At 41.2% G+C, this 14,200-nt stretch overlaps 1 protein-coding gene across 4 annotated transcripts in view; it reads left to right on the top strand.

Annotated features, from left to right (window-relative positions):
• MSH2 (mutS homolog 2) overlaps window positions 1-14,200 on the top strand; it is a 61,178-nt gene that overhangs the window by 29,635 nt on the left and 17,343 nt on the right. For all 4 annotated transcript variants that reach the window (XM_080684020.1, XM_080684018.1, XM_080684017.1 and 1 more), the window contains 2 exons: window positions 3,203-3,402; window positions 6,173-6,282. In XM_080684020.1, the coding sequence (XP_080540146.1) occupies window positions 3,203-3,402; window positions 6,173-6,282 (310 nt within the window). The remainder of the gene's footprint in view (window positions 1-3,202; window positions 3,403-6,172; window positions 6,283-14,200) is intronic.

Raw genomic sequence — 14,200 nt, 5'->3', positions numbered from 1 at the left:
ATACTAGAGGCCTGGTGCATGAAATTTGTGCACTGTGTGTGTGTGGGGGTCCCCTCAGCCCAGCCTGCCCCCTCTCACAGTCCAGGAGCCCTCAGGGGATGTCCTCTGCGGGAGGCAACCAGGCTGATCAGGGGAAGGCATCACCCTGCTGCTGCTGCCACTGCTGGCCGCTGCAGCCGCCAAGGTGTTTTCATCATCACGGACTCCAGTCCCTTCACCACGAAAAAATGACAACTTTCTTTAGGCATTTTCAAGATGTGTCTTTCATAGGATATGACATTTCTTCCCTTCTTTTTTTTATCCTCACATGAGGATATTTTCTCATTGATTTTTAGAGAGCATGGAAGAGAGAGGGAAAGACAGAGAGAAACATCAGTGTGAGAGGCATGCTTTGATTGGTTGTCTCCTGTATGAGCCCTGACCTGGGCCCTGGCCAGGGAGGAGCCTGCAGCCTAGGTACATGCCCTTGATCAGAATCGAACCCGGCCCCCAGCCACGATTGCGGGGCTGGGGCTGGGGGCCGGCCCCCCTGTCGGTTGTTCTCTCAGGCTCTGGGCCCATGCCAGGCCCCCTCCTCCTGAGCTGGTTGTGACCATTACAGCGTCCTGGCCTAATTTGCATATTACCTGTTTATATATATATATATAGATTGGATTTACATTTTGATGATGCAGGAATTGTAAATGCTGATGGAGAGACAGTAAATAGTTAAGAGATTTAGAAAGTTAATTTGTTTCCTTACCCCCTCCTTGTGTAAGCCACTGTGGGTTAATTTACTGCTCATATAGATTACAAATGTAAGGAAAAGGTTGCTCATCTGATAGCCTTCTGACTTTGGATCATTTGCTGCACCCCTGGCCATTTTCCCTACCATTTAAAAAATATATATGTATTTTAAATTGATTTTTAAAAAGAGAGGAAGGGGAGGTGAGAGAGAGAAAAACATTGATATGAGAGTGAAATATCGATCAGATGCCTCCTGCACACCAGCCCACTGGGGATCGAGCCCCAAACCCTACAATCCCTCAGTGCACGGTAGGATGTCCAGCCAACAGCCCCACTGGCCAGGGCCATTTTCCCCACTTTTGATTATTAAAATTTACCTCTTAGCTATTAACTTCAGTAACATCTACAACATTGTTTTCAAACTGCAAATTGTGAACAGTAGTGGGTTGTGAAATTAGTGTAGTGGGTGATACCAGCATTTTTGAAAAGTCGGATATGATAGAAAAATAACACTGCATCACATATAGTAAGTGTTGTTTTGTGACAACTATTATAATTATGTAGGGAAGTGAAATTCCTTTTTTCTGCTATCCTAGGTTATCTGGCTGGGGCCCTGTAGATTGGACTGACAAAAGACAGATTAACAAGAGCAAAACACAAGTTTATGTTTACACATGGGAACACTCAGAGATGAATAATAATAGGGTTGGTTGGAACTTGGGCTTATATGACATTTTAGCAAAGGAACAAAAAATTTTTAAAGAAGTGATAAGATTGAGTTTCTAGGGCTGTAAATTGTGGGAAGGCAACTATTTGGGAAGCTATTAGTAAAGTTTGTTAGGTAGGTTTTTCCTTTTGTGCTATCTCCAGGCTGATAAGCGTCTAAGGTTATCTAGGGTGATTAATTTTTGTCTTTCCTGGTACAGAAGGAAGGAGGTGAGGGGAACCTTTATAGATTTACTAGAGGCCTGGTGCACGAAATTCATGCACTCGGGGTGTTGGGGGGGCTCCCTCAGCCCACCCTGCTCCCTCTCACAGTCCGGGAGCCCCATGATTGATCGCCCCGCAGAGGGAGGCCCCGCCCACTCATCGCAGCACCGCCAGCTGGGTAGCCTGGGCCTCCCTCTGTGGGGCGATTGCGGAGGGCCCCCTCTCCCCGATTGATTGCCCCACTGGCCAGTGGCGGGGGGCCCTCCCCAACCAATCACATTGCACCCGCCTTGGCTGGCCTGGCGCCAGTGTGTGTCATAGCATGGTTGTCCGGACGGTCGTTCTGCTGTTTGGCCGTTCGGTCGATTTGCATATTACGCTTTTTTTATTATAGATGTCCTGCTTTTATTCAAATAAGGAGAAGACAGAGAGCTTTTCTTTTTTTCTGCTTCTAAGTTGTTTTCAGCTCAAAATAGTTCCTATGCCAGAGTAGCATATTTTGAGATGACATATTCTGCTCCCTACAGAATCTATGCATGCATGTGCTGGGTCATGATGTGAAAACAATCCTTGCTATAGATTACAGTGAAAAAAATGGAAAGCCACTGATTCCAAAAACTTGCAAAAGCAATATGAGCTGCATGTTTTATAGCTATTAAAACAAGCTAAGATTTTATTTATTAACTTTGGAAAGAAACATACATTTTTTAATTAGAAAATTTTACCTTTGTTTTGTCAGTAATTTTAGAATGCATTTTGAAAATTTATAAAATCTCTGATAGAATAAATATTGGATTTGGCAACCTTCTTGAATTGTAATTCTCTTTCATTTAATATTATTGTGACCCGTTGAGAGGGTATGGAGGGATCTGGAAAGTATTAGGCTAACTGAAATAAGCCAGTCAAAGAAAGACAAGTATTACATGATCTCACTGATATGTGGAATCTAATGAATAAAATAAACGGATGAACAATAGATCCAGAGACATAGAAGCATGGAACAGACTGTCGAATCTCAGAGGGAAGGCAGGGACAGGTGGGTGGGGTGGGTGGGAAGAGATCAACCAAAGAACTTATGTGCATAACCCATGGACACAGACAGTAGGGTGGTGAAGGCCTGGGGCAGGTTAGAAGAGGTCAGTGTGGGGAAAAGGGGATATATGTAATGCTTTCAACAATAAAAATTTAAAATAAAATAAGAAAAGGTAATTATTTACATGTGCAGTATGTGTCAGTAACAACAATATCCCAATAATGAAATTCTTCTATTTAAGAAATGCCAGTTTGATGAAAGTTAAACAAATTGGGTATATTTTATTATACTATTTAACTAAACATTAATTTGGTTAACAGCTAATTAGAAACTCTTTACATTACAGTGTTAACAGAGCCTTCCATCTTCCATAAAAAGCTGATATTTCAGAGTAGATTCAAACTCCTCACATGGAGTTTTTTAGTTCATTTAGTTGAAACTTATATACATCATTGACAAATCTTAATTCTGTACTAAAATATTTATAATTAATACTAATGTAATGTATTTCAGATTAAATTTAGTGGAAGCTTTTGTAGAAGATGCAGAATTGAGACAGTGTTTACAAGAAGATTTACTTCGTCGATTCCCAGATCTTAACCGACTTGCCAAGAAATTTCAAAGACAAGCAGCAAACTTACAAGATTGTTACCGACTCTATCAGGGTATAAATCAACTCCCTAATGTTATACAGGCTCTGGAAAAGTATAAAGGTAACAAAATGATTTTGTTTTTGTTTTCCTTCACTCTTGATATACTTAGCAAATGTGTTTTCCTTATATAGTGAATGTGGTTCTGGTGACTCTAAATTTTTCTAATTGCAGGTTTATATTGACCTATAGCTCATTACAGAAGTCATGAGACAACTTAGAATTTTTGCTTTTTAGAAATGAATGTTAGGGTTACTGGGTTTATTAATATGTCCACTGCACCAACAGTGGCTGTTGAACAGGACACAGTTGCTAAAGAAGACACATAGGACCCAAAATCTACAGTTTGCTACAGGAAAAGGATTCAATCTAATAGTAGCACTAAAGTAAAGACATGCATTACAGCCTAAAGTCTTCATAGCAAGAGGGCCAGAGAGGTCATGTGCAGGTTCCCAGTGTCCTTGAAAAAGGTCTGTGATGAAGTACACTTTTTCTCAGATCAGGTTCCACTAATGTGTTCAGGGACCTTAAAATGGAGTCCTGGCTGGACTTTTTAAAAATACTTACTTTGTTAACCTCATGTACATATTTCTGTCCTGTAAGTAGCTTCTCCAGCAGAGCCTCCTATGGGGTGCTCACTGACACCAGGTGCAAGTCATCAGTCACAGTAGACAATGCTGCCAGGATGAACTGACCACCTGAATATACTCTGAGCAGTGATTACAAAACAACACAATATGTTTCATGCCTTCACCAGGGGTTATTGCCATGAATTTGAAGAAAGCAGCACAGGCTATTTCCAGGCCTGCTGGAATTAATCTTTCTGGCACACCTATTAAAAATAGTTGATAAAGGGTCTTCTGCTCTCAAACAGGTGAAGTCAAAGTGAAGTTATCAGAATAAAGTGAGCAAAGTCACATGTAGTTAATAATGATAGTATTGGGTAAAATCATCTTGCTCTTCTAAGCATAGTTTTTAAGTGAACATAGGTTTCTACAGCAAATCCTATATAATAAAGAGGTAATATGCAAATTGACCATCACTCCAACACAAGATGGCCGCCACAAGGTGGCCAGCAGGGGAGGGCAGTTGTAGGCCATCAGGCCTGCAGGGAAGGGCAGTTGGGGGCAACCAGGCCTGCAGGGAAGGGCAATTGGGGGCAACCAGGCCTGCAGGAGAGGGCAGTTGGGGGCAAGCAGGCCAGCAGGGAGGGCAGTTAGGGGCAATCGGGCCGGCAGGGGAGCAGTTAGGCGTTGATCAGGCTGGCAGGGGAGTGGTTAAGGGGTGATCAGGCTGGCAGGCGGAAGCAGTTAGGGGCAATCAGGCAGGCAGGCAGGCGAGTGGTTGGGAGCCAGCAGTCCGGGATTGTGAGAGGGGTCCCAGATTGGAGAGGGTGCAGGCTGGGCTGAGGGACACCCCCCCCCCCCATGCACGAATTTCCTGCACCAGGCCTCTCATATATTAATAATTAGAGAGTCTTATGTCTAATATATAAAGCATTTTAGGTTTCAGGGTTAAAAATCAACATCTCTTAGAACTATTAAAACAAACCTTTCAATATTATGAGAAAGCTTTATTCTTTTGCAAATAGAATTAAAGAAGCAATTTTATGATGACAGTATAGATTTAGTAATATTTTAATGTTTTTCCTGAAAAAATAAAAATTCAGAGACAGCAGGGGGCAGCAACAGTGTAGAAAGTTCATTTGCATATGTTGCATTATAACAGAACTGGCTGCAGGCAGAAATGTAATAGAATATATTGGTGAGATAAACATGTATATAATACTAATTGTTAGTTGCCATAATTTAACCTCTATTGTTCGGTATTACTTTAGATATTACAAATTATTCACTATTCTTTGTAATTTATATTTAGCTAACATCTATTGTTATTTTAAAGTATGGGAAATTACTATGCAGAAACTTCTTTAAAAGGTTTGTGTACCTCCCTGGCCTTTTTATTTTGTTTTATTCTGTTGATACATTATTAAAACTAGAATTTCTTGGCAATGCTATGCCTTTTTTCTTTTTTAGTTTTTTTTTTTTATTATTGCTTTTGAAGCAGAGGGAGAGAGAGAAACATCGATCAGCTTCCTCCTGCATGCTCCCCACCAGGAACTGAGGCCATAACATGGGCATGTGCTCTGGGGTGCATGGGAGGATGCTCAACCAACTGAACCACAGCGGCCAGGGCTTGTTTAATCTCTTTTAATTGGAACACCGTAGTATTACTAATGGAAATTATGGATATAAAGTTGTTAGAGGTATTTTATTTTAATGACTTGAGTTACTAGTTTATTAAAAAATGCAGTTTATTAAGTTATAATTAATGTCACATCTCTGCATCTCTAGTACTCAGGAGGGAGACAGGCGGAAAAGGCAGTGTTATTAGTAGGAAGCTTTGGGTGCCAGATTTCTCTCTTTCTATAAAATAAGCACTAAACACTGCCCTAGCTGGTTTGACTCAGTGGATGGAGCTTCAGCCTGCGGACTGAAGGGTCCCGGGTTCGATTCAGGTCAAGGGCACATGCCTAAGTTGCAGGCTTGATCCCCATTAGGGGATGTGCTGGAGGCAGCCAATCGATGATTCTCTCTCAGCATTGATGTTTCTATCTCTCTTCCCTCTCCCTTCCTCACTGAAATCAATAAAGAGATATTAAAATAAAAAACGTACTAAACACATTAACCTAGGTAAATAGTAACTTTGGAGACCTGCTGTGCTCTTTGTACTTGTGGATTAATGTTCATTATCTCAGTCAAATTTTTATGATATGCAGTTTCGTATTTTTAAAAATAGGACTTTTGTTTATATATATTTTTATTTCTTTTAGGAAAACACCAGGCATTGTTGTTGGCAGTTTTTGTGACTCCTCTTATTGATCTTCGGTCTGATTTCTCCAAGTTTCAGGAAATGATAGAAACAACTTTAGATATGGATCAGGTATGCAATATGCTCTTTAACTCATGCAGCATAATATTTTTGAAAAGCAAAGGCATAGCTAAACTTTTCCAGATTTCTCCTTTTAGTCTTTAATTTTAACACTTTTGTGAGGCTCCTTTGAGATAGTGGATGTAAGATTAAGTGATAGGAAAAGGTTTGTGGGTTTTTAAAAAAAATAATTATTTCAGTGGGTGAAAATTAAGATTAAAAGAGGAAATGAATATTGGGTAAAGGAAACCTCACACAAAAAAGATTTCACATATGCAAGCTGAGTTTTATTTAGTTTAACTCCAAGAGAGAAGGAAAATTATAGTCATTTAGTTCTTTTTCTAGAGGTTTCTTCTATTCTTTCATTTGTGACATGTTTCTTTGTCTCTGCATTTGACTGCTTCCCTGTGTTTGTTTCTATGAAGTAGAGCTGCTTTGTCTCCTGGAATTGGTAGAGTGGCCTTGTGTAGTAAGTTGTCCTGTAGGGCCCAGTGGTTCAGCCTCCCCAGTCACCTGAGCTGGGCACTCTATGAACCCCTATGTGGGCTGTGTGCACAGTCTTGTAGTTGAGCTTTGATTGCCGTTGGCGTCACTGGGAGAAATTGACTTCTGGGCCAGTTGGCTGTGAGGACCAGCTGTTGTGCAGGAGGCACTCCTGTGGAGCAGGACTTGCTTCAGTGGGGCTTTGGTGCTCACTGAGACTGCCCCTTAAGTGTCGCTCATGGATGTGTAGCATTTGTAATCTGGTATGGTCTGAAGCTGTCTACCAGGTGCACTGGCTCTGGGGCCTCCTAGGAGATGCAAAGTTAGCCACTGCCTGGGGCCACCCCATAGGAGCTATAGCGAGATCTGCAGATGGCTGCTACTATGTTGGGCTTGCAAGTGCCCAGGTGAGTCCAGGCTGTCTTGGGCCTCTTATTGATAGATATGGGGCATGCTGATGCCAGCTGCTGCTTGTTGGAGAGATTTTAGGTAAGTCTGAAGCTTGAGCCAGGACAGGCCATTCATATGGAAAAGCCATTGCAAACATCTTGAGTGGGGCTGCAAATTGGATGGAGCGGGGTCTTGGAATCACCAGGGCAGAGTGAACTGTGTGAGCCAGGCTAATGGAAACTCAGATATGGCTGCCAGTCAACTCTGAGACAGGGGAGGTCTCAGCATAGGAACAGTTATCCCTGTGAGCGCTCCTGTCTGGGATATAGCTGTCCCTGAGTTCTTGCTCTGATGCCAGACAATCCAGTTCCTCCCCATATGTCCCTGGATCCTCCCCTGCCTCCCTAGCTGTTGCCCCAACACTAAAGCTCAGAGGGAGAGGGGGTCAGTGTAAATTCATGTGCTGGCCCTTTAAGAGGAACTGCCTGTGTCTCCAGCAGCCTCCATGTCACTCAGCCACAATCCCCGCTGGTTTTTACAGCCCGAAGTTACAGGGGCTTCTCTGCTCTGGAACACTGGGCTGGAGGTCTGGTGTGGGGCTGGGACCCTTTGCTCCTCATGGGAGGCCTCCACAGCCAAGATATCCCTCCTGATTGAAAAAAAATGCCACACATGGGTGTCGGACCAAGCCTGTTCCACGCCTCCACCCCTCCTACCAGTCTCCAGGTAGGACTTCCATTCAGCCAGATTTCAGGCGGTTCTGAATGATGGTTGTTCTGTATTTTTATTGTAATTTTGATGTGGTTGTGGGAGGTGGTGAGTGCCAGCCATTTTGGTTCTCCTCAGGTGTGCAATTTTTAGATCAATGGAAGGCAGAAATACTGTTTCAGAGACATTTGGATGCAGACCATCACCACCCGTCTGCAGCTAAGGATGTGGCCTTATCTTTGATTGGACTGAGTTGGATATTTGTAAACATTCCTTTAAATGAAAGCAACTGAAGATAGAGTTCTTGATGGTGAACAAAAATTCTGAATAAAATAGAGACATGGGAAGGCAAGAATTGAGCTTTTCACTGTCACTGCAGCTGCGGCACACTTGAAGGATCCCAGAAGCAAGGCAAATGCTGCCCTTTGTGGCCACCTTTGTTCTTTGAGCTTGCTATCTCCTTGCCTTCATATTGTGGGTCTGAAGCTAAGCATGTATCAGAGTCACCTGATGGGCTTGTTAAAACACATGGCTGGACTCTGTCCCCAGAATCAGATTCTTACAGGTCTGGGGTGAGGCTGGAGAATATGTATTTTCAGTATGTCCCCATATGGTACTGCTTGTCTGGGGACTACACTTTGAGAACTGCTTGCTTAATAGACTAGTAGTGCAGTTGAGAATGAGTATGTGATTTTCTTCCCAACAGTTTGTAGCCTACCTGTAATCCTGCACTCTTGGGCCATCATGGGCAATATCTGGCCAAAATTAGTTTGTATAGTTGAGAATGTTCAAGAGTTTCTTAAAATTTGTAGCTCCTCTATCAGTGTACAGGCCCTTTATTAAAGATCCCTGTGCAGGTATCTTTATTTTTTATTTAAAAAATATTTTTATTGATTTCAGAGAGGAAGAAAGAGGGTGAGAGAGATAGAAACATCAATGATGAGAGATAATCATTGATCGGCTGCTTCCTGCATGTCCCTCACTGGGGATTGAGCCTACAACCTGGGCATGTGCCCTGACTAGGAATCGAACTATAACCTCTTGCTTCATAGGTCGACGCTCAGCCACTGAGCCACACAGTCCAGGCTGTAGCTATCTTTTTTTCTTTTTTAACATGTTTTTATTGATTTCAGAGAGGAAGGGAGAGGAAAAGAGATAGAAACATAAATGATGAGAGAGAATCATTGATCAGCTGCCTCCTGCACACCCCCTACTGGGGATCAAGCCCGCAACCCAGGCATGTGCCCTTGACTGGAATCAAACCTGGGACCCTTCAGTCCATTGGCTGATGCCCTATCCACTGAGCCAAACCAACTAGGGCTGTAGCTATTTTTTTATCTGGGTTATCACATTCACACCTTCACAGCCTGCCCAAAAGATGTCCTACCTTTTAGGGCCACTCTTTTTACCCTCTCCCCCTCCCTCTTCTCCACACTTGAACAGTAAAAGCTGTATTCCTGCAATTAACTGTTTGTTTTCATTATGTGCAGTATATTAGCCACTACTGTGATAATTATAGAATGTAGCAGGATGATAAAATTTTGGATACTTTTACTTTATATTATGCCTTTTCATGTACTTCCTCCCTCCCTGCCTTTCTGTCATGCAGTATTTTGACTGTATAAATCCAACCATTATAGGTGATGTTGGAACTTGTCTTGAGTTTGGCAAAGAAAGAATTCAGAGCCAGAACTCAAATTATAAGAGAAAGTTTATTTAGAAAGTTACAGAGGCCGAAACCGGTTTGGCTCAGTGGATAGAGCGTCGGCCTGCGGACTGAAGGGTCCCGGTAGAGTGGCCTTGTGTAGTAAGGTCAAGGGCATGTACCTTGGTTGCGGGCACATCCCCAGTGGGAGGTGTGCAGGAGGCAGCTGATCGATGTTTCTCTCTCATCGATGTTTCTAGCTCTCTATCCCTCTCCCTTCCTCTCTGTAAAATATCATTAAAATATATATATATATATATTTTTTTTTTTTTTTAAAAGAAAGTTACAGAGGTAGTAGAAGTGAGCTAGCTGGAAAGCGTAGGCTTAGGAAACAAGTTACAGAGGCAGGAGGAGGTCCCTTGGAGCTTAGGAGAGAGAAAGGCAAAGGTAGAATAATTGGAGGGAATAAGAAGGAGGGAAAAGGTGTAGGTTTGCTCCTGGGAGGGAGAGTGCACTTCAAAGGCTGGAGCTTAGGGGAGGATCTCAACAGAATATCTTTAGCTTTATGCTGATGCACCACAATGAGATTTATTCCCTTACTTCATCTGTCCTTGGGTGTGATTGCCACACATGGCACTAATTGGATTTCTGCTGTTTCCTTGAGTAGCATGATTTAGCTGTTTACCCTCTGGTTGGGGAGAAGTGTAAACCATTTACTCTTTAAGTGTCCTTGGTTATGGAAAATAGGATTTTGTGGTTTACTAGATGGCTGTAAACTGCTTGGCCATTTAACTATCAGGTTCATTTTCCCTATTCCACTTGTCCTGGTTTACTAGTCTCTCTCATTCCCCCTCAGAGACTTCCATCCCTGAAATCGTTCAGGAGTGATGAGGGGGGACGGTCTTTAGTAACTGCTTCCTGCTGACAAAGGCCATGTTCCCTGCCTGTATAGGGTATGGAAGTCTCTCCCTGCCTGATCTAAGGGAGATAAGGGACCCAAGGCTAGAACAGAGAGGCTGTTAGCTGATTCTTCCAAAGTACGGATAGGCTGGAATCCCTGAAGCATCATCATCTTGATATGGAATTCTGGTCTCCAGAACTAATTTCTTGATTTGTTCTATCTTTTGTGATTTTAATGAGTCCTCATTTGGTCCTAGGATGGCTATGTACCAGTAGCAATTTGTGCAACATTTCAAGTAAAAGCCCTGCAATACTTTGCTGGAATCATTTAAGCAGTGATTGAGGCCAAGAAAACTACTGATGATTGGCCTAAGACAGTGGTCGGCAAACTCATTAGTCAACAGAGCCAAATATCAACAGTACAACGATTGAAATTTCTTTTGAGAGCCAAATTTTTTAAACTTAAACTTCTTCTAACACCACTTCTTCAAAATAGACTCGCCCAGGCCGTGGTATTTTGTGGAAGAGCCACACTCAAGGGGCCAAAGAGCTGCATGTGGCTCGCAAGCCGCAGTTTGCCGACCACTGGCCTAAGATAAACCAGGGGTGAAGATACAGGGAAGAGCACTACCCTATCAGGAAGGGGGAAGGAGGGAAACAACTGTTGTATAGATCACCCCCTGGTGTCTGCTACGATACTGTCCTGTAACTATAGGCTTCCATGTTTTATGATATGATACTCTCTTTTAAATGAATAAGATTCCTAGTATATAATATCTTTATTCTGTTATAAACCTTTACACTTGTCTCAGGTCATAAGTAATTCAGGCCTTCACTGTCATTGTAGATACTTGTAATGAATTTAGGCATCTAAATTAGTTGACTTAGAACAGTGGTCGGCAAACTTCATTAGTCAACAGAGCCAATATTAATATCAACAGTACAACGATTGAAATTTCTTTTGAGAGCCAAAATTTTTAAACTTAAACTTCTTCTAACGCCACTTCTTTAAAATAGACTCGCCCAGGCCGTGGTATTTTGTGGAAGAGCCACACTCAAGGGGCCAAAGAGCCGCATGTGGCTCACGAGCCGCGGTTTGCCGACCACTGACTTAGAACTACTTTGAGAAACTTTCAAGAGGCTATCAATTGTTTCATGTATCTTTTCTGAAAGCTTCACTCATGTTTTTCAGCTGTGCACTTGAGAGTTCATGGAACAGACATTTACATGAATGGTTGGGTTAATTTTTTTCTAGGCTTAGCTTTGTACATAATGCTTAAGGTATTTTTGTGGCTGCTTTCCATAAATCATATAGAAAGCTTTTCTATTTTTGAAGTAAATGTAGATCAAAACCATCCCAAGACAAGGTTCAAAAAGAAGCAATGATTTTCCACAAAATATAAACATTTTCAATTAGATAGGATGATTCAATGAGAGTATTAAATTTTTAAACCTTTCTATACAGTATTTGGACCATTTTATCTTTGAATATTAGTTTTTACATACACTTATTTATTTTATCTACTGTTGGAAAAGCAGTAATTTTAGATAAGTTTTTATTGAAAATACTGGGACAGAAAAAATTAAAATAATTTAAAATGCAATTGCATGATCCTGGTACAACTTTATTGTATGAATATATGTAAGTTGTAAAGATAATGTATATAAATGCTTTAAAATGTTCTTGGGAACAAAAAATAAAAAAGGAGGAAGTATTCATATTTTCCACCTCAGATTAACTCAAAAGGTGTCAACATTTTTGCTTTTAGCCGAAACCGGTTTGGCTCAGTGGATAGAGCGTCAGCCTGCAGACTGAAAGGTCCCAGGTTCGATTCCGGTCAAGGGCATGTACCTTGGTTGCGGGCACATCCCCAGTAGGGGGTGTGCAGGAGGCAGCTGATCGATGTTTCTCTCTCATCGATGTTTCTAACTCTCTATCTCTCTCCCTTCCTCTCTGTAAAAAATCAATAAAATATATTTTTTAAAAAAACAACATTTTTGCTTATAGTTATCTGTACAAATAAAACACTATTGTAAAACTCTTATCTATATGGTAAAGCATTCAAATAATGCCGAAAGAAAAAGCTACCACATCTATCACCCAGAAAAATAACTGAGTTACTATTTAGTCTGTTTTCCATTTTTTAAAAATATATTTTTATTGATTTCAGAGAGGAAGGGAGAGGGAGAGAGAGATAGAAGCATCAATGATGAGAGAGAATCATTGATTGGCTGCCTCCTGCATGCCCCCTACTGGGGATTGAGCCTGCAACCCGGGCATGTGCCCTTGGCTAGAATCAAACCTGGGACCTTTCCGTTTGCAGGCCAGTGCTCTATCCACTGAGCCAAACCAGCTAGCGCTAGTCTGTTTTCAAGTATGGGCAGTATTGAGGGTTTTGGGGACAGGTGTTGGGAGTGTTTTAGTTCCTTACAACAAAGTATTGTTCCATTCAAAATGCCAGTAGTGCCTCCATTGAGAGACAGCTAATGATATTTTTATGGTTATACACAGACAGATGCATAAAAGAATTCAGCTTAATGTTTTTCAGTGTAATAAAAAAAATTATAGAAGGAGTTGTTGAACTTCAAGTGAATGATTTTTACCACAAGAGAGGAAAAATAACCTAAAATATAGGTTAAAGAAACTAAATTAGAAAAAAAATATGAAGAGATAGGTGATTTCTTTCAATGACATATTTCAATTTTGGACAGTGTTAATGCCCTGCTGTGAAAGTTGAGCACTAACCACTGTCTTATGTGCTTCTACAAGAGCCTCATACTTCTTAGTGTTTTGTTGTTGTCTCTCTTTTTTTACTTCTTGGTTTTTAATGGTTTTATTTTTACATTGTCCAGGTCTAAAATATGCACAATGTGTCTGTAGCTAGAATTCCAATTTTCAGCGTTGTTTAATGTTTATATTTCATGTAAATGGTTTCGTGCTCACCATTAGTCCTTTTGCCATAGCTTCTTCATTTCTGGGTTTAAAATATTTGATTTCTGCTTTGGCTGGTATGGCTCGGTTGGTTGGAGCATCATCCCAATACACCAAAAGGTGGCAGGTTCAATTTTGGTCAGGGCACATGTCCAGGTTGTAGGTTCAATCTCTGGTTGGGGCACATGTGAAAGGCAACCGATCGATGTTTCTCCCTCGATGTTTCTCTTTCTCCCTCTCCCTCTCTCTAAGATAAAGTAAAATAAATTTAAAAGTTTGATTTCACTTTTATTGGCTAGATTTGTTTCTCAGGTTAGGGGTTTTGTTTTGTTTTGTTTTAAAGAAAGGTTGATGGATATTATACCAGTAGTCCTTGAATTATTTCATGCTCAATAAGAGTATGTTTTTCAGCTTTATTCTTGAGCGAATCTTGATTCTTTTATTTACAACCTTTCTAAATTTTGAGGGTGATACACACTGTTTTCTGGCATTCCATATTAATGAAATTGAAAGTTATAATTAGCTAATTAATAACAATAGAAAAGGAGCAAAGGGAAGGCCAGACATTATAGGCATGTCATTTGGGCAGCTTCACCCAAGCTTTAACTTTGCACTCCCCAGCAAACCACTGGCCTATTTTCTGCAAAACACTGGGGGAAGGGATCCAAGAAAGGGAAGATAGACACATGCCCAGTAAAATTGATTTCAGAGAGGAAGGGAGAGGGAGACTTTGTGTAAGTCTGATATAATGGTATATTGCTTTTTTAAATATATTTTTATTGATTTCAGAGAGGAAGGGGGAGAGAGAGAGATAGAAAGAAACATCAGTGATGAGAGAGAATTATTGATCCGCTGCCTCCTGCACGCCCCCT

This window comes from Plecotus auritus (genome assembly GCF_963455305.1).
Source record: "Plecotus auritus genome assembly, chromosome: 8".
Classification (NCBI taxonomy): domain Eukaryota; kingdom Metazoa; phylum Chordata; class Mammalia; order Chiroptera; family Vespertilionidae; genus Plecotus; species Plecotus auritus.
This window is presented reverse-complemented; position numbering and strand designations above follow the sequence as displayed.